The 27,685-nt window shown below is 37.9% G+C and overlaps 2 protein-coding genes across 2 annotated transcripts; both read left to right on the top strand.

The window, feature by feature from the left end:
• The first annotated feature begins 8,231 nt into the window (after nucleotides 1–8,231).
• On the top strand, nucleotides 8,232–15,026 carry LOC130251325 (sulfotransferase 6B1-like). The gene is made up of 7 exons (XM_056487874.1): nucleotides 8,232–8,576; nucleotides 9,991–10,112; nucleotides 10,753–10,842; nucleotides 11,483–11,609; nucleotides 12,377–12,471; nucleotides 12,975–13,131; nucleotides 14,078–15,026. Exons 1-7 carry the CDS (start codon nucleotides 8,375–8,377, stop codon nucleotides 14,206–14,208), a joined length of 924 nt encoding a protein of 307 aa, XP_056343849.1. The 5' UTR covers nucleotides 8,232–8,374; the 3' UTR covers nucleotides 14,209–15,026.
• A 5,133-nt stretch (nucleotides 15,027–20,159) lies between these two features.
• On the top strand, nucleotides 20,160–27,236 carry LOC130251324 (sulfotransferase 6B1-like). Its single transcript, XM_056487873.1, has 7 exons — nucleotides 20,160–20,413; nucleotides 21,768–21,907; nucleotides 22,561–22,650; nucleotides 23,690–23,816; nucleotides 24,592–24,686; nucleotides 25,189–25,345; nucleotides 26,291–27,236. Exons 1-7 carry the CDS (start codon nucleotides 20,212–20,214, stop codon nucleotides 26,419–26,421), a joined length of 942 nt encoding a protein of 313 aa, XP_056343848.1. The 5' UTR covers nucleotides 20,160–20,211; the 3' UTR covers nucleotides 26,422–27,236.
• Nucleotides 27,237–27,685: the final 449 nt, after the last annotated feature.

Below are 27,685 nucleotides of genomic sequence, written 5' to 3'. Positions count from 1 at the left end.
AAAGAATTGAAGCCTAATTTTATCAACAGTGTCTCATAAAATTATTCAATTCCCATAAAAATACATTCATTAGAGTTTTCTCTGTGGGACCAGGCAGTATTCTTGGTCCTATTCCATCTCAACTTCTTTTTAAAATCAAGTGCCTGAATCTTTCTTGAACCTCACAGTCTTCAGTATGAAGGACAGCAGGTAGATCTGCCCTCTCAGAATATAAGATTTATGCCATACATAATCTGTAATCTGATTTTTCTTTTTAAGAAAGCAGTACAGCTGATGAGAACTTTTCTGATGAAAAAAAGTTTGATCAGAAAGTACTTTGAAAGACTCCAGAGCTCCAGAGTTATATAAGAATAGTATTTTCTCTGTATCTTTACATACAAATTCACTAAAACCATTTTACTAGCTTAACTCCAATTTTTTCTACATTCCAGACTTAAGTTCTCATAAATGAAATAGGTATACATTCAGCGTATGTGCATTCCACAATGTGTTTGTATTCTGTATTGCCTATAAACATGGAGTAATTTTGCTGTGATTCATGGCAGTAAGATAACATAAGCATCAAGGTAGAGTCCATCACGTATTTCAAGTATGCTCTGTATTCATCAAATGGTGAAGATGTCATCTAGGAAATCTCTGTCCCTGGTCAGGTTTCAAAGCCAGCTGGGCACAGTCCTGCTCAGCCACATGCCAAGATCACCAAAGGTAATTGCTTTGGCAATGAGGTTGGACTAAATGATCTCTTGGGCCTTCTCCAAGTGCAGGCATATTGTGTTTCTGTGATAGAGGGTTGGCAAAGATGGCTAAAATCTCCTCTGTTGAACTGGCTCAAATACCTGTCATTAAAAAAGGCTGAGTCCCACATTGCTGCTACCTGGCTATTTCAGCAGCTGAACTGTTGAACAAAGGTCTCCCTTTTGTTGCTAAGAGCCAAGTATGCAACTGGAGATGTTACTTCTGATTGGATTGCAGCTCTGCCCAACATCATCAGGAGCCGGGACTCAGCCCTTCTGCTCCTTACTAGTCCCATACCGTCTAGTAATCTGGGATTTTATGTAGAGCCCTCTGCTGAATGACAAACAACAAGGTCAAATTTCTGCTCCTTAGCCCAATGATGAACTTTAGCTCACCTACCTATGAAAGTAAGTCAACAGCAGGCTGGTGGTAGCTGATGCTTCCATTCTGATAAATTTGTGTAATTTAGATAATAAATAATAATAACATTTTTCACAAGAGGAACATTTTAATGTTATTTTACTCTTTTAAGCATGGAGAAGAAAATAAGACTGGATTAAACTCATATGAATCATACCATGACTATTAAAGCTCTAGCTAAGTCAAGACTTCAGTCACGACTTTTGTAATTAACTACTAATCATAATGGCCATAAAAAGGAGGGAAGAAACTATTTTCCCAACCATTTTTTCACATACTTGAAAGCTGCAAGATAATTTTCACTCAAATTCTCATAAAAATATGGCTTCTGGCAACAAGTCAAAGTCTTAGCCTGAAAGGCTTTGGAATGATTGACACAATTGACATGATCCCTTCTTCATAAAATAATATGAAACAGTATTCACAGGCCTTATAAGTACATCCACCTAGAGCAGGCTAAACCTCTCTATTTTTTAATTATAACTGTCAGCTAAGCAAACAGAACAGTAAAATAAAAGCCTGAAAACTGATCTTTTCGCCAACTGTAACCTGAGAATGAACTTAACTGTGTACTTTAAACAAACATTGCATAATAGAGCATATATTGAAGCTTAAGCAATATTTTAGATAAGTTATTTTATTTAGGCACAGGATAAATATTGATTCTGGATAGACTCCTGTGCTATGAGGCCAAGTTAAAATAGTCTTTAAAGAACATGGATCATAGAACAGACCAAAGTAGCATTTAGCCATGTGTCCTAGTTACAAGTGTGGACAACAGAATAACCAGCATTTAGTGATAATTACTCAAAATTGTTTCCTAGTCTCCAACCTGTTACTTAGAGACATCTTGAATCTGGAAATTCTTGTATTTCATGGCCCTCTGAGAATTTATCTTCCATAAGGCTGTGCTGCTCTTTGACAGCTTCTTAATTTTAAGGCAGTGTAATGCAGCAGGGTTTTAATTGAACTGGTTACATACTCTTAGAATTTATCAATAGCTGTGACTTCTCTTACTTCTAGCATGGCAGCTCTTTATTTACATAATGCTTCTAGTGCTAAAATACGAGTTCAGATTTTTAGCTCACCATTTAAAACACTTATGTATGGATCATTCTTTACAGAATATAAACATTTGAGTTTACCTGTGAGAAAAAAATACTGCTGATACACTTGCCCATCTTTGTATATGGGACCTGCCATCACTTTTCAATGCCAACCAGGAATATTTTATTTGCTTAATATGGCAATTAAATGTTGATTGATTCATAGGATGCTTTGGGATGAAAGGTTTAATGATCCCCTAGTCCAACTTCCAAGCTATTCCAGCTAATCATACTTTTTAAGAAAAGGCAAATATCTGAAAAAGCACAAGGAGAACTTTTCTTAGAGTCCATTCATCTGCTTCTTTTATCACACTGACCCAGAGATCTGACCCTCAGTGTCACTGCAATGAGTGTCCATTTTATCAGTCATCAAATCTCTTTTCAACATGTTCCCTCTCAACATTCTGATATTTCTGCTGCCTTGTCCCTTTTTCTGGACCCTTTGTTTCTTGAACTGCATACCCAGGCCAAAGCTCTGGTGTTGCTGAAGTAAACTCAATGTGATCATCAACGTGATGATCAAGTGATCATCAACGGAGAGTCTTACACAATTTGTCACATATGGGTATTCTGAATGTCCTCCCTCAGTGTGTATGAAAAACACCCACATTCTTCCAAGGTTAGTCAGGCATGTTATCCATATTCACTTATAGGTAAAGTATGAAGCCTAATTTCCCTTAATTCTTTCATGTTCAATGACCATATGTCAGAGGCCATGTTAACAATGATGAAATTGAAATAACACTGGATGCATGTTAGCTGTCCTTTGAGTTATCATTTAAAACAGATTCTTTATATTTCCTCTGGAGTCTATGGGTTTGTAAGTGAAGTGGTGTCAGTGAGACAGTTTTAAGTCTCAGCTGCAACTCATTTAGGATCATTTTCTGTGAAGGACTGTGAAGGGCTGCCCTTTCCTTTACTTGAGAAGGCTCCTTGAAGTTAAGAAACACTCACTACTAGAAATAATTCATATATAGGTAGCCTGTGCCTTCCTCTGCTGCCCATGATTGTTTAAAATAGATGAGGAATTTTGGAGAGCTAAAGGGAAGAGAAAGGAACAAAAAAGTCTGAAACAGTTTTAGCTGGTGTGCTGAAAAAGTCAGTGATTGCTGTTGACAGACCTGGTCTTTACCTATGAGGGGACTGCCTACCCCACACCTTGCATTTCTGAAGTATTCAAAGGTATGAGATTCTCTGAAGATATGAGAGATTATGTTATCCTAGCAAGCTCTCCTAAATCAGGAATGTTTTCTTGCAGCACAAAGGGACTTGTCATAATAATGATAATCAGAACAGGCATTACAGTAGCAATAATAGTAACAACAGTAACAAAAAGAATCCTGATAATAGTAATCCTTACTAATAATGTAATTACGATGTTGCACTTACAACTATGAAATATTTATTTCTATTTTATTTGAGATTAATGAGAAAGGACAGCAATATTCTTATTTCCAATTAAAAGATGCCACCATAAACTTTGGTGTAAAGCTATCTAATTTATTTTCATGTGTATTACCATATGATGTAGACTTTTCCCTTTCTATATACCATATCCTTCATAGAGGGATGTGAATAATGCTTCCTATCTGCATTAAATCTTGCAGTGTCAATAAGGATTCTTTGAAAGTGGTATTAGTGACTGGTGGAAGACTTTCGAGGAAAAATATAGCTTGGAAATGGAGGAAGTGTACAAGGGGCACTTAGCAATCACTCCATGTTAAAATAGGATGTGTGTTGTAAAAACCTGAGAGATAAACCAGAGCTGTTAAAGCAATTATTTCTTGAACTCTAACCATGATACACAGGAGACAAAAGTCAATGCTCCAAATAAGTGTGATAATATTTGGACTAAAGCTGCATTTATGATATCTACAGTGTATATCAGATATTAATGCTAAATGTAAGACCTTTGGCATACTGAGAAATTGTTAACTTATTGAACAGTATTATAATTAATCACATACAGAGGAATCTAATGGCACTGCTTCACTTCATGTCTTCCTAATGTAATATTCAATTTCTGCTTTTATTAATGAATTCATCAGTCTTTTTAGAGCAGTGAAGTGTATTTTCCACCTAGAGACCTCTTTACAAGCTATCAGTTCAGGTCACTTTTTGGCAAAAAGATTTCTATCACAGTTAGGCTTTTATGCAGTTATGCTTCAAATAAATTGAAATTTTGTATTGACTTAGCTGAAATCTGAATTAAATCTGTATTAAACACTGCTAAGAAAGAAGCTCATAACACCTTAGTAGCTCAATCTGTTTAAAGTATAGTTATCTTCTTAAAGGCAGAATGTTTCACATTTCAATCTCTGTTTCACAGCTTTGGGTAATATTGATACATATCTAGAAGCAAGAGATGCTCTGTAAATTCTCTGCCAGGCCATGTGCTTCTTTGCAAGTCTGCATTAGCAGAAATCTGAGTCTTATTTAAGTATCACGCATAGCATGCCAGCTTGAGCCTCCTGGTTTATTTTTTTAGCCTAAATTTAGGCTGTCCTAAACCAGATGATGTTTGTGTGTGTCATTTGTAGATGCTGCTTCTGTTGTTGCTTTAGTCATACAGTGTACTGATGCTTTGCTTTTGTTTAATGGATTTCTAACATACCCCAGACTGCCTTGCTACAGGGTTTGTTCAGGGAAGCAGGAGGTGGACCCTTAGCCATAATTTTGATGTTACACCACTGAGTGGCATCATTTAGTCACCTACAGGTAACAGCTCATTTTGATAATGTTGGGAATATTCTATAACCACCAGTGACTGTGTTACTCATTAAGATACTACTGTAAGGAAGAGACTGGGCAGGCACTTATCTGACATGAAAGTGGAAGAGTGATGGGTAGATGTTTTTGCCCTGCACTTTGATCTTAGCTACATTTTCTCACCACTCAAGTCTCCTCTGAAGTGAAAAATGAAGCACTGGTCCCAAATTTCTACGACTTTCACCTGAGCAGTGCTGGGAGCCCAAGGCAACATGCTGTGCCATATGTATGATGGGTAGAGGTCGTCTGTGGGAGAGATGTGTCTTTACTCAGACTGTGGAAGTCTGCTGAGGTCTTCCCGGGGTGTTGGCCTCTGGGGCTTTCATAGAAGCTCAGAAGAAACTCTCCAGATAACCTTCAGCTATTCTTCCTCAAGCACACCCTGCCCAAGCGCAGAAAGGCTGATGCAGTAACAGCAGTTGATGCTATGAGGTGGGTGTGCTGTCCTCAAGGACACCTGTGCCTTCCCTGGGAGTGAAGAACATCTCTGCAGCCTTAGAACCTGGCAGAACTTGGCATGGACACTGCTCATGCAGTGACTGAGCAGCATCATTTTCCTCCAGACCAGGATTAAAGATTCTGAGACTTTTTTTTTCCCCCGCTAATGGCTGCTGCAGAAAAAGACAGGACATGGCTCTGAGCCTGATTATAGAAGCTCTGTCTTACCTGTGGTCCTACAAACACTTTTGTCCTGTTGGTTCCCTCCAGACAAAAGGAGAGTGATTCCAAGAAATGTGCCATGCATTTATGCAGGTATTCTTCTGCAATAACTAGTTCCCCACATAACAGATGACAGGTTTTGCTACTTGCTCTTTTCAGGTGTTGCATCAATATTTCTGTGGAGTGAATAAAGTTCATAAATCAATTAAAAAAGATTCAATACTCATAAAAACACATCTGCTTTTTTAATACAAGAGTGCTTTTGATATACAAAATCTATTGCCTCACTCATGGGGGCATTTGTCCAGACCAGCTCCTTATCCCTCTCTTCAAAGTTATGTTTTTAATTTCTCCCTCATCCTGCAATTCTCCAACCTGACAATATTCAAGTTTGCATTTCTTCCACTTCCACAGTGTGCTTGTACTTGGTATGTGCCACCCTAGCTGGGGATCACTCTACTTTTACCCAAGTTAACAGCTAGAAAAGGTTAGTAAGGGCTCAGCTGGGAAGTGTGGCAGTAAATTAGATCTAATTAGTGAAACATTTTCCCACTATACAATCTGGTTTGTGTATAATAAGGTCTTCATTAAGGACTTGTGCCATTTAACCTGAAATTCTTTGTATGATATAGTAATCATTCTTACCTGTCTCTTTCAGGTGATGGATGAAAATCCATTCATAACCTTAAACCATAAATGTTATGATAGAAAACGGTCATCCAGCAGAGCTAGCCTTGATGGCCTCTGGTCATTGGCCTCACTCCTTCCTGAGGCTTTGATGGACCCCAGTCACTAAGTAGCTTCTGCTGCTGGTCATGAGACAGAGACTAAGTGTGGCAACAGCTCTGGAATTCATGAGGAGTGAAAATTTAATATACTAACCTGGCACTCTACACCAACAGGAGCATTTCTGTTGACACACTGACTTTTAGATCTCGGCAATTCTGATGCAGTCTGTACCTACAGCTGTTATAAAATTGCAATATAAAATGGGAAATACAGTTTTCAAGACATATGCTGAGACAGATTTGAAACTGGACTGGCCCCAGGTGTCTATGCTATCTTAAGAATCATTAAGGACTCTTCTATTATTGGCTGGAAGAGAAAGGCCTGGAAGACTGACCTTCAAAAACATTTCCTGCTATGTCAAGGAAAATATAATCAGAGTAAGAATACTCTAAAAAAGAATGGTAAAATCTGTGAGTATATAGGAGTTTTCTCATTAAATATCGGCATTCATTCTTCAAAGGCGGCAACTTTTGTGTTACTATGAAGCAGAAAAGTCATAAATGTTGGCAGAAAATTACTTAAATGACAGAAATTTTTCACTTGAAAAGAGACATAAATATTGTCTTTTCCAAATGATATGTGGAAATTTATTTCATGAACAGATTAGTGAGTCTGGTGAACTGTGAAACTGTTGACTATTTTTATCTTGTTTTGAATGCAAAATCCCTTCAACTTTATGCAGTGAAGCAAATCTCTATGTAGGGAATATATTTGACTTAAGAAATATGGAAAGTAAGATGAAAGAACATGTTCGGATTAAAAAAGCAAAGATTTTCTATGGACTGGAAAAAGTAGATGTAAAAATGTAGGGCTGGGTCAGCCCATGAGCATTGCATTATGCCTCAGGGACCAGGACTGAATCCCTCAGGGACAGGAGATAGCAAAAGCCTGTAGGTATGTAAGTGCTGGTCCTCTTCCTTCCAGGGCCCAAAACGCAGCATTCACTAGATAGCAATAAGAAGAGATTGCATATAAATTCTTGGCAAAAATTTTGGGGGAGAATTATTTTCTCTTTTTTTTTTTGGCTTATCCATTCTTTGCCAGAGACTTAAGTATTGAACCTCAAGCCTAAAGCCAGTGCTTTTGTCAGAGTTAGTGCAGTCAGCAGCTTGTCATCTGAAGTGCATGACAAACACTAATTACTATAGCTAGGATTATATTATTACCAACTCCCTAAGGATTGATCAGTTGTTAAATGATTGATCTCATTAAACAAATGGATAAATGAGTAATTTTTGTGTAAGCACCAGAAAAACAGACCTCTGCAGTGCAGTCTGATGAGTGGCCAAAGAGTGCACATGCCCCTGTGCCCACCTGGGCTCCAGCTGGAGGGAGCAGTCGGCCACACTCATAGGACTGTCCACAGCTCAGTCTCTAGTGCACTGAACATTTTCTCTCTCAATCCCAACACATTTTATCTGACTTTGGTGAGAATGATGAGTGATATAATAAAGAAAATCCCAGCAGTGAGTACTGGAAAGAGATGAAGTGCCTTGAGGATTTTGATCATGGCATTTAAATTCCAACCTGCAATTTATGTAATTCTATTGTGTTATGTTCTGCTTATAAACTCTGTGTTGTAATCACAGACTGTTTGCCATGATGTTTTGAAATTATCTAAGTCATTTATCTTAGAAGGCAATTGCATTTGGCTGCTTATCTTGTTTGTCTGTTCAACTTCTATTGATTTCAAAGGTTCATGTTACCTATGACCTTTGACTGGAATGGCCTATTTCCTCATATGTTCAGAAAGAGGTAAATTATTGTTCATAGGGTCAAGAAAAAAAACCCAAATAACAAACTGAGCACCTATTAAAGGACAATCTGTGGGCTTCTCCTTCTACATAGCATTTCACACTGTGACAGAGTCTGTGTGTGTGACAGAGAGAAGAAGAATGGAGAACTCCAGGAAAGCATTTACTGATTTAATAGCTAAAGGAGTAGCAGCTGGCAGCGTAATGAAACGCGATGAAATGATGTTTTCTCACAAGGGAATTCTCTATCCTACCACGATTTGCAGTCCTGAAGCATTTAAAGCCTTGGAGTCCTTTGAAGCCAGAAGTGATGATGTCATTTTGGCTGGTTACCCTAAATCCGGTGAATATATTTTAATTTTTTTTTTCTTAAAAAAGGTTCTGTAATAGCCAGCTGCAAGGTTTGTACTAAATATATGCAATATATATTTTATGATACATACTATTTTATATTATTATAAATAATAGTGTTGACGATGTTCACAAAATCTTTTAAAGCTGATTTCAATTTCAAAAATGAAACAAATTAATTAGTAATATTTCGTACGGGAAATTTTCCAAAAGACTGAGAAAAACAACATGATTTTCTTTTCTCTAGCTCATAAAGATTTTTGCTATCTTTACTTTTCATAGTTATGAAGTTAAATTCACAAATTGGAGAGAATCCAAATAGCTTTTTACACCAGAGATAACTAGACCTCTCCATACTGCACCATCTTATCTCTCATTTATGTTTGTAAAGTTAGAAGTTTTAAGTTTTTACACAGCATAGAGCTTTTGGTACCTTCAGATGCAGAATGTTCTTTAGTTTATTTCACATAGATGTCAGGAAATAGCTATCAAAAATATTTTGTCGTCCTTGAAGTGATTACACTGTTCTTCAACTATTGGAAAATCAAGACGAGATCCTTGCTAAGGTTGCAAGTTTACCCTATCTATTTGTTCCTTCTGCCTGAAACACTGGTCCACATGACAGTTAATGGTTTGACTTAGATGTTCCTCCTATAATCACTTCAATCTAGCTGCTTCTCTCTTCCAGCAATCCATTCACCCTGACTTACAGCAGATAGTCAGAGCTGACAGGATTGTGAAGTTTTTCCTTTTTTATTGTATTTTCTTTTTGAAGAATAGTTATACACTTGAATGCAGTTGTTAAGACTGCAGTGAGAAAGATGTAGGCACGCAGTGCCCAGAAGTCAGGAAATGGTAAATTAGAGATGCGAGATCTCTGCAGGCTCTTTGTTACCTTTTGGACAAAAAGATAATAAATGTGTATAGGAAATGTACCTTCATAGAGTTTTTTCTTATTGTTAAAGAAAATGAGTGCACAATTTTCATATCTAGTTCTGCTCCTGTGTTGAAGCACTGTGACCCAGCACACCAGAAAACAACACTTAATACATTACATTTTAAGGTCAGGTTTATGACCCCGTCTCCCTTATATTTGTCACAATAACACTTTTTACATTAATGCAGGTTTCACTAGTTGGTTCTTCCCCCTTGTTAGTTAGATGGTTTAAAAAGTACAATTTAGTTTATGATGTACTGAACTGTTTAAATTGAAGAAATATGTCCTTATGAGGATCAAGGGCAGGACCCTGGGAGGTGATTGTTCAGATACTCAGCTATGATTGTATCACATGAAAGGAGGACAAGCAACTCACCTGGTGGTACTCCCACCTCTTGACTTCCCTAGTAAATCCATTTCTGTTCATTCTAGAAGTTTTACACGCAATTCTGTATTTTTCTGCTTTCAGGTACAAACTGGCTAAGTCAAATCTTAAATGACCTCATAGCCATATCTCAAAAGAAAACACTGGGTAAGGAAAAACTAGAAGAATTCCCTTACCTTGAAGTTGGAGATCCTGAGAAATATGAGGTGGGAACAGGATATTATGTATAGAAATTATTAAAATTATGTATTTCAAACACTGAATATATGATGTATGAACTATTCCATTGTTTGGTAACAATTTTACCAGTTCTCTTCATGTGGCATTTGGTGGGATTAATCTCATCTGGATTATCAGAGGGGATAAATGAACACTTCAGTGGGAGTGACACGAGCACGTACCTATGAGATACAAAAGAGCTTCAGAAATTTAATGTAGCCTCTTTTATATTCAAGAAGAGCTTCATGAAGTGTCAAATTATGAAATATGAGCTTTTGTCTCTTTATTAGTTCTTCTTCCTCATCCCTTCTCTCAGTCCTTCAGATACTCCAGCTTTCACATATAGTTAATCTGTACCCTACCTCTAGATGTGATCCCGTGTCTAACAGAACTGAAGAGTTTTACCACTGAAGAGAACTAACAATGGATTGTCTTTTCCCAATTGTTCATGGGCTTTTGGAGATTAGAGCTAGAGAAGCCCACTAATATCCCAGGGCAACACTCACCAAAACACCCCAAAATCCACTTCTATTGGCAAATAACTGTTGATAAGTTTATCAAGGCAATATTTTAGCATAGGTTAATGAAAAGAATACTTGTATTCACTGAACTGTCCAATTTTTAAAGAGAATGTTGAAATTACCTTCTCCAAGATTTATGGCTACTCATCTCCGTCCTGAGAATCTTCCCACGTCTATCTTCAGAAAAAAAGTCAAGGTAATTGCTGATTTTAATGTATTAAAAGCAAATACTTCAAGAGGCTTTTTTTTCCAATATATTAATTTTCTGCTAATTTTCAGAATCACTCTTAAATGTTTAGCCTGGCCATTTCTACATGACTGTTTAAGTATTGCCATCCATCTCAGCTAACCCCACTTTTCTCTTATTGGCACCTCTGTGATAGTTTTCACAAGAGAGTTGCAGGGCTGGATCAAATCCTCCTGAGCCAAAATGTACTTTGACATGATTTCCTGTTGGAGGAATTTTATGACATTGTTACAAGTGTGCATTTTTGCAATGTGTCACATTTCAGGGAAAATTTATATTTAATGAATTTTCCCTGCTATTTAAATGATGAACTATGTTGGTATTGTGCAAAACATACTTAGATTCTGCTTAAATAATTTGGTTAATCAGCAAAAAACAATAATAAAGGCAACCACCTTCTCATTGTAACAAAGAAAAGTTAAATACTGCACCTTCTGCATTTGGAATGAAATTGCTACTTCTGCAAGTAGCACCCAAGGTATTAGAAATCCCAATCTGCAGTTATAAAATATATTATTATTATTTCTTTTTTAATGCTATAGTCTGCCATGTCTTTCTCAATAAATTATTAATTAATTTTTTTTCCTAGATATTGTTACTGGTTCGTAATCCCAAAGATGTAGCAACATCTTTTTTCCATTTTTCCAATGGCCTGGGCATTCTTCCCTCCTATGACACCTGGGATGATTTCTTCACAGATTTCATGTCAAAGAAAGGTACCATATATATTTGTCAATTATCCAATGCTTTGTCTTTGTCTAAAAACTCTTGTACTTTGGTAAATCAGCTTCACTAGGATTTTTTCATTTACAGCACAAAAGCAGAGATTAAAGACAGAGATTTAAAAATCTGAACTGAAGTTTACCCTACTTGTCTTACTGCTTGAGGATAAATATTTGTCAAAACTGTACTTCCATGGACTTCTTTAACTTGTACAAACTGCTGTTTTTCCTAGAAGAAGCAGTTCCACCTTATCTCTGTCTTGTGTCCTCTTTACCCCCATTGTCCCATGTCCATTATTTTGTGTCCACGGAGATTTATAATCACCTCCATGCCAAATGGAATAAAAGTAATTATTTTTAATAAGTCTACTGAATTAAAAATAGAACTAAGTCTAATGCATTAAAAAGAGAAAAATTAATAGAACTAGTTTAAAGTTATGAGTTTAATGTAGCACATGGCCAGCAGAAGGGAAGGTACAATACGGTTTTAGACTGGATTAAGGGAGCCTTACAAGATGGTCTGCAAGATGACAACTTTCTGGTGGACTCACAGCTGTTTTGAAATACTACCAAATTTTATTTTTCTGACTTGCTAGTGGTATCATATGCCTGAGCCTGGAGCAAAACCTATAATTCCCACAGAAGGATGGAAACTCTGCCATGGACATAATTAATAAATCCCTTGGCTGAGACAGCTTAATGAGTAAAATTTGTATAATCTTAGTTTAAGCTTCATCTTGGGATCTTTTTGTTTTATTTAGTGGCCTGGGGAAGCTACTTTGAATATCTTTCTGAATGGAATAAATACATTGACAAAGAAAATATTATGGCAATAACTTATGAAGAGCTAAAAGAGGTAAGGTTACCAATAGTTACAAATACTTTACACTGCAAGGGACATTTTTTTCCTGAATCAATTCACCATTATGTGCATGCAGGGTATTGGAAGAGTGTAAGATAGATTCTTGCTTTATGGGAAAAATAGGAGAAATTCAAACTTAATAACCTTTTTAAATTTTCCTTGTAAAGATAATGTTTGCTTTTTATTTTTCTGCGATATAAGCCCAAATAATTGTAAATCAAAATCTCCAGTAATGTTTTTGGGGAGGAGCTTTTATATTTTCAGCAGTGTAGATTTTCCTCACCTTTAAATCTTATATAATAATTTGTGATCTACTGGAAGCTGGTCTCATCTCCTCCAAAATAATTTTGGAGAAGAGAAACACTCTGGACCATTCTAATCCTAGTGAACTCTATAAATATCCTATGTATGCAGCCAGCAGACATACAGGGAAGTGTAACCACCTTGGAAATCAGTGTAATTTGTTTGAAAGCCATGTGTTACATTCCTCTGTCCAGAATCCTGCCCTGGGTGTGAAAAATATAGCTGCATTTTTCGGAATTCCTCTGACTGAGGAAGAACTCCAGCTTGTGGTAGAGAGGAGCAGCTTCCAGTCCATGAAGAAAAACTCAGAGAAGACGCACGGGTCATTTGGCAATGTTTTCTTTCGCAAAGGTAGGAAGCTCCAAGTGGCCCAGAGGTACAAATGTCACACTCTCAAGAACTTGGGCCATGCTTTGGTTCTTTTTCTTGCACTCATATTGGCATTGCAGGTTAGTATCAAGCAGGTTATCACTGCTTTACTTGAGAACACTCTTCAAGGAGAGCTGGTGGGGAAGACACCCAGCCAGGCTCTCACAGCAGAGCCACTGTTAGAGGCTCACAGATGGCTGGCAGGAAGGAGAAGCTGCTGTGTCTCAATTCCTGTCCACATCTGCACCTGGATCACCAGTTGCCCAGCCATTGGAGGCTTATCTGAGCAGGCAGCACAGGGCCAAATTCAACCAGAGTGGTGTGACCACACTTCTTAGGAGTGTATGTGAATCTTTTGAAAATCTGGCCACTGCCAAATGCCTGTTCAGTCTTACACATTAGAAGTAATCCAAGCAAGCAAGAATCCAGGTAGACACCAGAGAGGAAACAAAAGGGAACAACTTTTGCAGTGTAGTGCAGGGGACAGGGACATGAGAAGGGTAACATGATTGTCAGAATCTATTTCTCCATTTTACATTAAAGTAATAACTGGATAAAATCTCAAACTGCTTAAGGAGCAGAAACCCAACTCTGCCTCCTGGCAGATCATTCTTAATCAATTCTTCATGATCTTCCACTTTGCCAGTCAGAAGTGACTAGAGGAGAGAGATGTAGGGAAACAGGACTTTAGGCTGCCTTTTTGAACACAGTCACCTAAAGAGCAGTATGTTCTTTTGCATTATAGCTTTATGTTTATTCACATGTATGTAACTCCACTGATTTCACAAAGCTAGAAAAATGTGTAGAAAAATGTTTCATCTGGAAAATGGATCAACACTATTTAGTGTACAATGCAATAAAATGGATAAATGTAGAGAAGAAAAACTAAAATATCTTGGTTTTCAAGAGTTTCTTTGCTTCTTTGAAGGTGGTGTAAGTGACTGGAAGAATCTTTTCAGTGAAGAACAGAATGAGAAAATGGACAAAGTGTTTGAAGAACAAGTAGCAGGAACTAAGCTTGGAAAAAAGTTGAAGTATGATGTGTACTGCAAAGCCTGAAAAGTAATGAAATAGGGATAGAACAAGAACTCTGTAAGGCAGACTCAGATCATCTGAATGCTCTGCACTGGAAAACTAGATCAATGATCCAAGCACTTTAGAATTGCAGTAAGAATAATTACAGCAGCCTTTACAGTGACTGTGATGAGCATTAGTTTTTTGTTTTATAGTGAGATCTGTGGCTACACCCATTTGATGAAGATGTCAACTAATCCTATTTCCAAAAACTCGACAGCCCTATTGCAGCTGTGATCTGGAATGAAATGTCTCTTTTGCTTCTAGCCAAATTGCATCTTTCTAGACTATTCATAATTATTTACTATGGAATTTGTTTTTTCTTCAAAAATGTTTCAAATAAAGCAACACCTTCATAGAAAATAGAACTATCAAAAATAGGGATCTGTCAGAAGCCTAATGACAAGGAAGATCTTCCATGAGTTCAGCACAAATTAAATCAAAGCTAGAGGGAGGAGAAAAAAGGGGAATACGGATCAACATTCTTAAGGCTTTTCATTCTCTGAATACAAAATATCCAGTTGGATTTCAGATTATGGTCCGAGGTTTTTAGGCAAGATTCCCTCAGAGACACTGCTTTTTATAGGATCACAGAGTAGCCCAGGTTGGAAGAGAAAAATCATCTGGTCCTTTCAGGAAAAAGGGAGGCTGGATGAGATTCTATCTAGATATCATATCTTGAAAACCTCCAGTGATGAGGATTCTACCATGTTCCTGGAGGCATTTTCCCAGCAAATCATTGCTCTTGCTGTAAAAAATGTACTTAATGTACCAAGATTAAATGTACCTGTTCTTCTCCATGTGGTGTCCCATGAATAGGGAGCCTTTATCCTCTTTGTAGCTGCCCTTTAAGTATTGGAAGCTGTGATGATGTTGTCCCTGAACCTCGTCAACTTTGTGGTCCTCCCTTGGAACCCCTCTGGTTTGTCTTTTTTGCAAATGCCTCTGTTGAGACAGTGGGATTGTCAAGAGTGATGGTGCCAGCCATTGTTATAGCCAGCTCTCTTGTACTGCCATTGGCATTTGCCTCTCTAGACACAGTATTTCGGACTTATCATGGATCTGTTCTGGAAAAAAAAGGCAAAATAAGTTTCTGTAAGTATAGTTGAATTGAAAACAGGAAAAACCCACACATATATAGATCCATCACATAAGCAGATAAGGCGTTAAAAAAAAAAAAAAGAAAATACTTTTGGAAAGAATAAAATATTTGAAGACTTTTTGTATCATTCTTCTGAAGCTGGAGATGCCTGGACATAAATGGACATGCAGAGTTTTTAAAGAAATATGAATGCTAAAATTAATACTTAGAATAATTAGAAAAAATGAATGGATTCAAGATCAGAGCAGTAGAAAGTCCTGTGGCTAGCCATCTTTGAACAATTTCAAAGCATCTGTAAGCAACCAGAAAGGTACCAGATTTCTGAAGGAAACATACATAAGAGCGAGTCTAAAAACTTGAAATAGAATCAGAGTAAAACAGCCACCTTAACTTGATACATAGAAATGTCATAGGAAGAATGAGAAAGCAACCACTATGGAACATTTTGAAGATAATGAAACAGTAAATATAAATAATGCTAAAGAAGTTTGTGATCCTCCTTAAGAAAACCTGCCTCTTGAATAAGGCACTGACAGAAAATACAAAAGCTGACAGCATCGGGGGGGCCTGAAATTATGTGACTAAAGAGACTCATTTATGTGGAGACGAGAATGTACAAATGTGATTATAGAAATGAAAGTACTGAAAGTAGACTTAGGTTCATAGAAATTCATAGAAGGCTTTCATAAAAGCTCAGAAGAAACTTCCCAGATAACCTTCTGCTATTCTTCCTGTCATGGTGTGAGGTGGGTTTTTCCAGTTTTAATATATTAAATTTCTTTTAGAGATAGGATTTAGGAGCAGAGACAACGCAGGCTACAAACTTAAAAGGGTATAAGAAGAAATTTATTAATAACACAAAAACAAAAGAAATTCAGAATAAAATTTTCAGATTATTCCCTCCTCCCCCTTCCCTCATCTTCCACATTTCTTAACAACAAAATACAGAGAACACTTCAGTCAGTTATTTACTTAAATAAACATTTCAGTTCACTCTAGAGAGGAAAACTCCCCTTTTTGGTTTAGGCTTAGTGGGTGTCTCACTTTCACAATGTGCGTCTGCCCGGGGGAAAAACTGCAGATTATGACTTCCTCCCATCTTCACAGTCCCTCCAGAGCTGTATTATGGGTTATGCTGCACACTTGGGGTACTACTTTTAAAGGCAAGCTGCAGAAAAACAAAATTCTCTTCATCTCTTTTTCTATTAAATGTCACTGTCCATATTTCCAGTCCCAAAACAGAGAGCCCCATTTCCCTCGAGGCAAAAGGTCCTCTTCTCAAGCACTTCAACCTCCCCAAGTATATGTCACATTTTAAAGGAATTTCAGTGTAGTCACAGTCCCCTTATAGCCCACAAAAAAAGGTTTTCAGCTATCTAATAGTGGCATCTCTTCAATCTCTTCCCATCTGGAAAACTTAGCTACTATTTCACTGACTTCAATAGAGCCCTTGCTTTATTCTTTTCGTTCCGGGGAGCTCAGGAGATCCAGAGTCTCATCCAGGCATTAAAAGGGTTAAAATTGCATCCAGGAAGTGAAGGAGCTGGGCCAAACCATGCTGAAACAAAAACGTGGTCGCAAGGGCCGTGCGGAGAAGTCCGGATGAAACTCCAAAACACATCTGCACTTCTCCATGCCGCACAGTCAGCTGGGGCCTCTCCTCTCAGAACAGGGGAGAAGAGAGAGCTTCGGTGGCTCCCTCATCCCACCTCTCGGCCATGCCGCATGGAGAGGGAGACTGGGCCAAGCCGGAGCCGGGTCCGAGCCCGGGGCCGAGCCGTGCCCTGCCGAGCCGGGGCAGCACAGGGCCAGAGCCGGGGCCCTGCCGAGCCCCATCTGGGAGCCAGAAGTCAAAAGAGACCGGTTTAATTTTACCAATGTGATCTGTGAAAGCAAAATAACTTTTTAATTGGTGACCCGAGCTGTCAACTACTACATCAGCTACCTGACTGGTCCCCGTAGCCCACAGAGGAAGCTCCCAGGAGCGAACAGCCCTCCTGTTTCCAGGCCCGGTGCCCTTCCCTCAGGCGGCTCCCACCATGAGAAACCAGCACAACCCGAGGAGAGTCCCTCGGCACAGCACTCCTGGGAGACAGGCCAAGATCCAAGCAAACTGACTCATTGCTTGCCTCTGGGGATTGCCTGGCACTGCAGAGCAAGTTCAGCTAGTCTGGCACGTGTATCTTGCAGAAATAATCTTCTGTGTTCATTAGCAATTGGTTTCCTCAGGAAGAAAATAAAGTGCAGGAATCTTGCATTTGTTAGTGATGAGATGCTGCACGAAGCTGGGGAGGACAGATGGACAGTTGTGAGATACCTGAATTTGGACTTAAAAAATCTGATTGTGTGGCTACCAGAAGACATACTGAGAAGCCAGATGCTGATAGAGTGGCTTTGCTAGCCTGTGTCTTGCAGGACTGCAATTGCCTGTTTGGCACCAGCTTTTTCCCTGAGGAAGTGGGTTGATGTCTTTGTATTGTGGTCTCCATATGGAAAGGATTTTTCCTTCTAGAAAAAGTTGTTTGCTAAGGCTCAGTGCTGCATTACACACTGAAGTGAGCTTGGCTTTGTTAGTGGTGATGCTACCAAGAGAGCTGTGCTGCTACATTTACCCTGGAGACAGCAGAAAAGCACTTTTCACACAGTGGTGCTACCAGAGAGTGATTAACCAGGTATTTCAAAGGAAGAGGTGCTCAAAGTCTTGTTTCCCTCTCTGTTCCTTTACACCAACTCCAGTGTCCTGTTCTCTCCTCTCCATAAGGGTAGGAGGGAGTGGATGCCAAGCTCTGTGTCCTCCTCTCAGCTTTGCCCCCAGCCCTTGTGTTTCTCTGCAACACACCACGTGGAGCTCAGTCAGATCCCTCGATGCTTGAGAGGGCAGCAGGAGGCGAAAGAACTGGTAGATCATGGGCCAAGATCATAGGTTCTTGTTGGTCATGCCCATACCTTCCTGGTAGCTAGGCAATTAGCATTTGAATTAGCCCACAGGCCACCAGCTGTCAATTCTTCTTTAAACTTTTTAAAGGATTAATTACCAGTGCCGTGACTGGAACTCAATAGAAGCCACTGAGAAACATGTGTTGAGAATAGTCAGAGAAAAACGCTTTTGAGCTATTTTTGAATGATTTTCTGATCATAATAACATGATATTTGAATAAAACAAAATGTCTTTGATAATTGAATTAAAAAAAAAAAACCCAGTTCAAATAATATCTTCAGAAATGGAATTAAATTATCTTCTTTTTCTGAACATACTTTATTTTCACCTTATGCTTAAGACCCAAGCTACAAGAATACACCCACTGATGTCTCATGTGCTCTATCAGGAAATTTGCATTGATAATCCTAATTTGTGCATTCAAATCCATATACTTAAAATTAAAATTCCTTTTTAATTTTGCAAAGAATGTGAGAGGACAAATTATTTTAATGCATCTGGATGACCTGTTTAAAATGCCTCTTTGATCAGCATAATTTAGCATGCTTTACATTTGAATTTCATATTCCGCCTCATTTGTATTGTCACATTAAACTTTGAATGATATAATTACTTCTGTACTGAATGCTCCAGAGCTTTGATTATTTGAGAGGCATAGACCAGAACGGGTTTTATGACAGGTTTGAAGGTAACAGGACATGAGTGCATTAGCAAGAATCAGAAAGTTTTCCATAATGTCAGTGAGTGTTTTGTGACGTTCTTCTTTGCTCCTTCCTCCACTTTTCATTTAATGTCAAGTAGTATAGATACAGAGTGGGGCAACAGATGATTTCTTGTGGCTGGAAAAACTAGATGTAAAAATGTAGGGCTGGGTCAGCCCATGAGCATTGCATTATTCTTCAGGGACCGGGACTGAATCCCTCAGGGACAGGAGATAGCAAAAGCCTGTAGGTATGTAAATGCTGGTCCTCTTCCTTCCAGGGCCCAACATGCAGCATTCAAAAGATAGCAATAAGAAATGATGGCTTGTGAATTCTTGGCATAAATTTTGGGGGAGAATTATTTTCTCATTTTTCTTGATTCATCCTTTGCCAGAGACTTAAGTATTGAACCTCAAGCCTAAAGCCAGTGCTTTTGTCAGAGTTAGTGCAGTCAGCAGCTTGTCATCTGAAGTGCATGATAAACACTAATCACTATAGCTAGGATTATATTATTACCAGCTCCCTAAGGATTGATCAGTTGTTTAACAATGATTGAGCTCTTTAAACAAATGGATAAATGAGTAATTTTTTTGTAAGCACCAGAAAAACAGACCTCTGCAGTGCAGTCTGATGAGTGGCCAAAGAGTGCACATGCCCCTGTGCCCACCTGGGCTCCAGCTGGAGGGAGCATTTGGCCACACTCACAGGACTGTCCACAGCTCAGTCTCTAGTGCACTGAACATTTTCTCTCTCAATCCCAACACATTTTATCTGACTTTGGTGAGAATGATGAGTGATATAATAAAGAAAATCCCAGCAGTGAGTACTGGAAAGAGATGAAGTGCCTTGAGCATTTTGATCATGGCATTTGAATTCCAACCTGCAATTTATGTAATTCTACTTTGTTATATTCTGTTCATAAACTCTGTGTTGTAATCACAGACTGTTTGCCATGATGCTTTGAAATTATCTAAGTCATTTATCTTAGAATGCAATTGCATTTTGCTGCTAAACTTGTTTGTCTGTGTTCATCTTCTATTGATTTCAAAAGTCCATGTTACCTAATGTCTTTGACTGGAACAGCCTATTTCCTCACATGTTCAGAAAGAGTAAATTATTATTCATAGGATCCAGAGAACAAACCCAAACAACAAACGAAGTACTTATTAAGGGGCGATCTGTGAGTTTCTAGTTCTACATAGCATTTCACACTGTGACAGAGTCTGTGTGTGAGAGAGAGAAGAAGAATGGAGAACTCCAGGAAATCACTTATTGATTTTGTAGATAAAGCAGTAGCAGCTGCCAGCTTACTGAATCGAGATGAACTGATGTTTTCTTACAAGGGAATTCTCTACCCTGTCACGATTTGCAGTCCTGAAGCATTCAAAGCCTTGGAGTCCTTTGAAGCCAGAAGTGATGATGTCATTTTGGCAGGATATCCTAAATCCGGTGAATATATTTTAATTTTTCTCATAAACAAGGTTCTGTAATAGTAAGTTGCAAGGTTTGTACTGAATATATGCAATATATGTTATATGATACATAATATTTTATATTATTATAAATAATAGTGTTGGGAATCTTGTAGATTTTATTTCAATTTCAAAAAGTACAACAAATTAGTTATGAGTATTTCATATGGGAAATTTTCCAAAAGTATGAGGAAAACAACCTACTTTTCTCTAGCACATAAAGATTTTGTTATCCTTACTTTTCATAGTTATGAAGTTAAATGCACAAATTGGAGAGAATCAAAATACAGTTTTGTACACCAGAGATAACTAGATCTCTTGATATTACACAATCTTATCTCTCATTTATGTTTGTAAAGTTAGGAGTTTTAAGTTTTTACACAGCATAGAGCTTTTGGTACATTCAGATGCAAAATGTTCTTTAGTTTATTTCACATAGATGTCAGGAAATAGCTATCAAAAATATTTTGTCGTCCTTGCAGCAATTACACTGTTCTTCAACTATTGGAAAATCAAGACGAGATCCTTGCTAAGGTTGCAAGTTTTCCCTATCTATTTGTTCCTTCTGACTGAAACCACTGGTCCACGTGACAGTTAATGGTTTGACTTAGATGTTCCTCCTATAATCACTTTAATCTAGTTGCTTCTCTCTTCCAGCAATCCGTTCACCCTGCCTTACAGCAGATAGTCAGAGCTGACAGGATTGTGAAGTTCTTACTTTTTTATTGTATTTTCTTTTTGAAGAATAGTTATGCACTTGAATGCATTTGTTAAGACTGCAGTGAGAAAGATGTAGGCACCCAGTGTCCAGAAGTCAGGAAATGGTAAATTAGAGATGCGAGATCTCTGCAGGCTCTTTTTTACCTTTTGGACAAAAAGATAATAAATGTGTATAGGAAATGTACCTTCATAGAGTTTTTTCCTATTGTTAAAGAAAATGAGTGCACAATTTTCATATCTAGTTCGGCTCCTGTGCTGAAGCACTGTGACCCAGCCCACCAGAAAACAACACTTAATACATTACATTTTAAAGGACAGGTTTATCACCCCTGTCTCCCTTATGTTTGTCACAATAACATTTATTACATTAATGCAGGTTTCACTAGTTGACTCTTATTGGTTCTTCCCCCTTGTTAGTTTGTTTACAACATGTAATTTAATTTATGGTGTGCTGAACTGTTTAAATTGAAGAAATATGTTCTTATGAGAATCAAGGGCAGGACCATGGGAGGTGATTGTTCAGATATTCAGCTGTGATTGTATCACATGAAAGGAGGCCAAATAACTCACCTGGTAGTTTTACAAGCAATTCTGTATTTTTCTGCTTTCAGGCACAAACTGGCTAAGACGAATCTTAAATGACCTCATAGCCATATCTCAAAACAAAACACTGAGTAAGGAAAGCAGTGGGGATGCTGAAAAACCAGAAGAAATCCCTTACCTTGAAGTCGGAGATCCTGAGAAATATGAGGTAGGAACTGTATATCTATGGAAATTATTAAAATTATATGTTTCAAATACTGAATATATGATGTATGAACTATTCCATTGTTTGATAAGAACTTTACCACTTTTCTTTATGTGGCATCTGTTGGGATTAATCTCATCTGGATTATCAGAGGGGATAAATAAACACTTCAGTGACAGTGAGAGGAGCACATATCCATGAGATACATCTGAACTTCAGAAATTTAACATAGCATCTTTCATATTTAAGAAGAGCTTCATGAAGTGTCAAATTATGAAATATGAGCTTTTGTCTCTTTACTAGTTCTTCCTCCTCATCCCCTCTCAGTCCTTCAGATGCTCCAGCTTTCACATATAGTTAATCTGGACCCTACCTCTAGATGTGATCCCGTGTCTAACAGAACTGAAGAGTTTTACCACTGAAGAGAACTAACAATGGATTGTCTTTTCCCAATTGTTCATGGGCTTTTGGAGATTAGAGCTATTCAGAGAAGCCCACTAATATCCCAGGGCAACACTCACCAAAAAACCCCAAAATCCACTTCTGTCGGCAAATAACTGTTGATAAGTTTATCAAGGCAACATTTTAGCATTGGTTAATGAAAAGAATACTTGTATTCACTGAACTGTCCAATTTCCTCCCTCCAATTTTTAAAGAGAATGATGAAATTACCTTCTCCAAGATTTATGGCTACTCATCTCTGTCCTGAAAATCTTCCCACGTCTATCTTCAGAAACAAAGTGAAGGTGGGTGCTGATTTTAACATATTAAAAGCAAATACTTCTAGAGTTTTTTTGTTTTTTTTTTCCCCCAGTATATTAATTTTCTGCTAATTTTCAGAATCACTCTTAAATGTTTAGCCTGGCCATTTCTACATGACTGTTTAAGTATTGCCATCCATCTCAGCTAACCCCAGTTTGCTCTTATTGGCACCTCTGTGATAGTTTTCACAAGAGAGTTGCAGGGCTGGATCAAATCCTCCAGAGCCAAAATGCATTTTGACATGATTTCCTGTGGGAGGAATTTTATGACATTGTTGCAAGTGTGCATTTTTGCAATGTGTCATATTTCAGGGAGAATTTATATTTTAGTGACTTTTCTCTGTTATTTAAATGATGAACTTTTGCAGTACGCTGAAAGTCGTGTGTAGTAACGAATAGGACTTCTTGAGTGCATGAGGCTAAAGAAGCATTTTATTGAAAAACCAAACCATATTTATAGTGCGGCTCGCAATTCTTGAACAGCACAGCAGTCCATTGGAAAATAGGAGAAAACGTCCTGTCTTGTAGCACGAGAACTGTTTCTCAGACAACAGCAGGAGTTAATCTCTCTTTATTAATTCCTTTCTGTTTTGCCAGAAAGTTATCATCCTGGGAAAGGTTCAGGCCAGAGCTGAGAAACTATCTCAGCCTGGGAAAAAGTTTACCAGCCCGAGAAAGAGAAAAAGAGCTCAGAACCTAAAAAAGGCCTAACAAACCGTACCTGGGCCTTCAGTGGTGTCCACAAGGAACTATGCTAGTATTGCGCATTTACTTAGATTCTGCATAAATAATTTGGTTAATCAGCAAAAGATAATAATTATAGGCAACCATCTTCTCATGGTAACAAAGAAAGGTTAAATACTGCACCTTCTGAATTGGGAATGAAATTGCTACTTCTGCAAGTAGCACAAAAGATATTAGAAATCTCCATCTGCAGTTATAAAAAAAATTATTATTGTTTCTTTTTTAATGCTATAGTCTGCCATGTATTTCTCTATAAATAATTATTTTAATTTTTTTCTAGATATTGTTACTGGTTCGTAATCCCAAAGATGTAGCCACATCTTTTTTCCATTTTTCCAATGGCCTGGGCATCTTTCCCTCCTATGACACCTGGGATGATTTCTTCACAGATTTCATGTCAAAGAAAGGTACCATATATTTTTCTGTCCGTGTCAATTATCCAATGCTTTGTCTTTGTCTAAAAACTCTTGTACTTTGGTAAATCAGCTTCACTAGGATTTTTTCATTTACAGCACAAAAGCAGAAATTAAAGACAGAGAATTAGAAATCTGAACTGAAGTTTACCATACTTGTTTTACTGCTTGAGGATAAATATTTGTCAAAACTGTAATTCCATGGACTTCTTTAACTTGTACAAACTGCTTTTTTTCCTAGAAGAAGCAGTTCCACCTTATCTCTGTCTTGTGTCCTCTTTACCCCCATTGTCCCATGTCCATTATTTTGTGTCCACGGAGATTTATAATCACCTCCATGCCAAATGGAATAAAAAAAATTATTTTTACAAAGTCTAGTGCATTAAAAATAGAACTAAGTCTAATGCATTAAAAAGAGAAAAATTAATAAAACTAGTTTAAAGTTATGAGTTTGATGTAGCACATGGTCAACAGAAGGGAAGGTACAATACGGTTTTAGACTGGATTATGGAAGTCTTACAAGATGGTCTGCAAGATGACAGCTTTCTGGTGGACTCACAGCTGTCTTGAAATACTAACAAGTTTTATTTTTCTGACTTGGTAGTGGTATTATATGCCTGAGCCTGGAGCAAAACCTATAATTCCCACAGAAGAGTGTAAATTCTGCCATGGACATAATTAATAAAGCCTTTGGCTGAGACAACTTAATGAGTAAAACATCTATAATGTTAGTTTAAGCTTCATCTCAGGATCCTTTTGTTTTATTTAGTGGCCTGGGGAAGCTACTTTGAATATCTTTATGAATGGAATAAATACATTGACAAAGAAAATATTATGACAATAACTTATGAAGAGCTAAAAGAGGTAAGGTTACCAATAGTTACAAATACTTTACACTGCAAAGGACATTTTTTCCTGAATCAATTCACCGTTATATGCGTGCAGGGTATCCAAAGTGTTTACGATAGGTTCGTCTTTTATGAGAAGAAAAGGTGAAATCCAAACTTAATAACATTTTTAAAATTTCCTTTTAAAAAGGATTCTTGCTTTTTATTTTTTTGCGATATAAGCCAAATAATTGTAAATCAAAATCTCCAGCAAATTTTTTTGGGGAGGAGATATTATGTCTTCAGCACTGTAGATTTTGCTCACCTTTAAATCTTATATAATAATTTGTGATCTACTGGAAGCTGGTCTCATCTCCTCCAAAATAATTTTGGAGAAGAGAAACACCCTGGACCATTCTAGTCCTAGTGAACTCTATAAATATCCTATGTATGCAGCCAGCAGACATACAGGGAAGTGTAACCACCTTGGAAAGCAGTGTAATTTGTTTGAAAGCCATGTGTTACATTCCTCTGTCCAGAATTGTGCCCTGGGTGTGAAAAATATAGCTGCATTCTTCAGAATTCCTCTGACTGAAGAAGAGCTCCAGCTTGTGGTAGAGAGGAGCAGCTTCCAGTCTATGAAGAAAAACTTAGAGAAGACCCACAGAACAATCAGCAATATTCTCTTTCGCAAAGGTAGGAAGCTCCAAGTGGCCCAGAGGTACAAATGTCACACTCTCAAGAACTTGGGCCATTCTTTGGTTCTTTTTCTTGCACTCATATTGGCATTGCAGGTTAGTATCAAGCAGGTTATCACTGCTTTACTTGAGAACACTCTTCAAGGAGAGCTGGTGGGGAAGACACCCAGCCAGGCTCTCACAGCAGAGCCACTGTTAGAGGCTCGCAGATGGCTGGCAGGAAGGAGAAGCTGCTGTGTCTCAATTCCTGTCCACATCTGCACCTGGATCACCAGTTGCCCAGCCATTGGAGGCTTATCTGAGCAGGCAGCACTGAATCAAATTCAACCAGAGTGGTGTGACCATACTTCTTAGGAGTGTATGTGAATCTTTTGAAAATCTGGCCACTGCCAAATGCCTGTTCAGTCTTACACATTAGAAGTAAGCCAAGCAAGCAAGAATCCAGGTAGACACAAGAGAGGAAACAAAAGGGAACAACTTTTGCAGTGTAGTGCAGGGGACAGGGACATGAGAAGGGTCACATGATTGTCAGAATCTATTTCTGTATTTTACATCAAAGTAGTAACTGGATAAAATCTCAAACTGCTTAAGGAGCAGAAATCCAACTCTGCCTCCTGGCAGATCATTTTTAAACAATTCTTCATGATCTTCCACTTTGCCAGTCAGAAGTGACTAGAGGAGAGAGATGTAGGGAAACAGGACTTTAGGCTGCATTTTGAACACAGTCACCTAAAGAGCAGTATGTCCTTTTGCATTATAGCTTTAAGTTTATTCACATGTATGTAACTCCACTGATTTCATAAAACTAGAAAAATGTGTAGAAAAATGTTTCATCTGGAAAATGGATTAACATTATTTAGTGTACAATGCAATAAAAAGGATAAATGTAGAGAAGAAAAACTAAAATATCTTGGTTTTCAAGAGTTTCTTTGCTTCTTTGTAGGTGGTGTAAGTGACTGGAAGAATCTTTTCAGTGAAGAACAGAATGAGAAAATGGACAAAGTGTTTGAAGAACAAGTAGCAGGAACTAAGCTTGGAAAAAAGTTGAAGTATGATGTGTACTGCAAAGCCTGAAAAGTAATGAAATAGGGATAGAACAAGAACTCTGTAAGGCAGACTCAGATCATCTGAATGCTCTGCCCTGGTAAACTAGATCAATGATCCAAGCACTTTAGAATTGCAGTAAGAATAATTACAGCAGCCTTTACAGTGACTGTGATGAGCAATGGTTTTCTCTTTTATGGTGAGTTCTATGGCTACACCCATTTGCTGAAGATGTCAACTAATCCTATTTCCAAAAACTCGACAGCCCTATTGCAGCTGTGATCTGGAATGAAATGTCTCTTTTGCTTCTAGCCAAATTGCATCTTTCTAGACTATTCATAATTATTTACTATGGAATTTGTTTTTTCTTCAAAAATGTTTCAAATAAAGCAACACCTTCATAGAAAATATAACTAGCAAAAATAGGGATCTGACAGAAGCCTAATGACAAGGAAGATCTTCCATGAGTTCAGCACAAATTAAATCAAAGCTAGAGGGAGGAGAAAAAAGGGGAATATGGATCAACATTCTTAAGGCTTTTCATTCTCTGAATACAAAATATCCAGTTGGATGTGAGATCATGGTCTGATGTTTACAGGCAAGATTCCCTCAGAGACACTGCTTTTTATAGGATCACAGAACAGCCCAGGTTGGAAGAGATCTTGAAAAATCATCTGGTCCTTTCATGAAAAAGGAGCCTGGATGACTATCTATCTATATATCATATCTTGAAAACCTCCAATGATGAGGATTCCATGTTCCTGGAGGCCTTTACCCAGCAAACCATTGCTCTTGCTGTAAAATATTCACTTAATTTGCCAAGATTAAATGTACCTGTTCATGTACCTGTTGCGACTTGAACGCCCTATTTCTTCTCCATGTGGTGTCCCATGAATAGGGAGCCTTTATCCTCTTTGTAGCTGCCCTTTAAGTATTGGAAGCTGTGATGATGTTGTCCCTGAACCTCGTCAACTTTGTGGTCCTACCTTGGAACCCCTCTGGTTTGTCTTTCTTGCAAATGCCTCTGTTGAGACAGTGGGATTGTCAAGAGTGATGGTGCCAGCCATTGTTATAGCCAGCACTCTTGTGCTGCCATTGGCATTTGCCTCTCTAGACACAGTATTTCAGATTTATCATGTACCGTTCTGGAAAAAACAGGCAAAATAAGGTTCTGTAAATACAGATGAATTGAAAACAGGAAAAACCCCACACAATTTATAGATCCATCACTTAAGCAGATAAGACGTTAAAAAAAAGAGAAAATAGAGTTGGAAAGAATGAAATATTTGAAGAC

This window comes from Oenanthe melanoleuca, chromosome 3, assembly GCF_029582105.1.
Source record: "Oenanthe melanoleuca isolate GR-GAL-2019-014 chromosome 3, OMel1.0, whole genome shotgun sequence".
Classification (NCBI taxonomy): Eukaryota; Metazoa; Chordata; class Aves; order Passeriformes; family Muscicapidae; genus Oenanthe; species Oenanthe melanoleuca.
The sequence above is the reverse complement of the archived record's forward strand: the minus strand, read 5'-3'. Positions and strand labels throughout refer to the sequence as shown.

What these genes read in the sequence shown, in the direction of transcription:
- LOC130251324 (XM_056487873.1), top strand. Translation starts at nt 20,212, where the DNA reads ATGGAGAACTCCAGGAAATCACTTATTGATTTTGTAGATAAAGCAGTA. An exon ending in AGATTTCATGTCAAAGAAAG is followed by an intron (nt 23,817 to 24,591) that starts GTACCATATATT and finishes TGTTTTATTTAG; the next exon opens with TGGCCTGGGGAAGCTACTTT. An exon ending in CTTATGAAGAGCTAAAAGAG is followed by an intron (nt 24,687 to 25,188) that starts GTAAGGTTACCA and finishes TCCTCTGTCCAG; the next exon opens with AATTGTGCCCTGGGTGTGAA.
- LOC130251325 (XM_056487874.1), top strand. Translation starts at nt 8,375, where the DNA reads ATGGAGAACTCCAGGAAAGCATTTACTGATTTAATAGCTAAAGGAGTA. An exon ending in GGCTGGTTACCCTAAATCCG is followed by an intron (nt 8,577 to 9,990) that starts GTGAATATATTT and finishes TTCTGCTTTCAG; the next exon opens with GTACAAACTGGCTAAGTCAA. An exon ending in AGATTTCATGTCAAAGAAAG is followed by an intron (nt 11,610 to 12,376) that starts GTACCATATATA and finishes TGTTTTATTTAG; the next exon opens with TGGCCTGGGGAAGCTACTTT.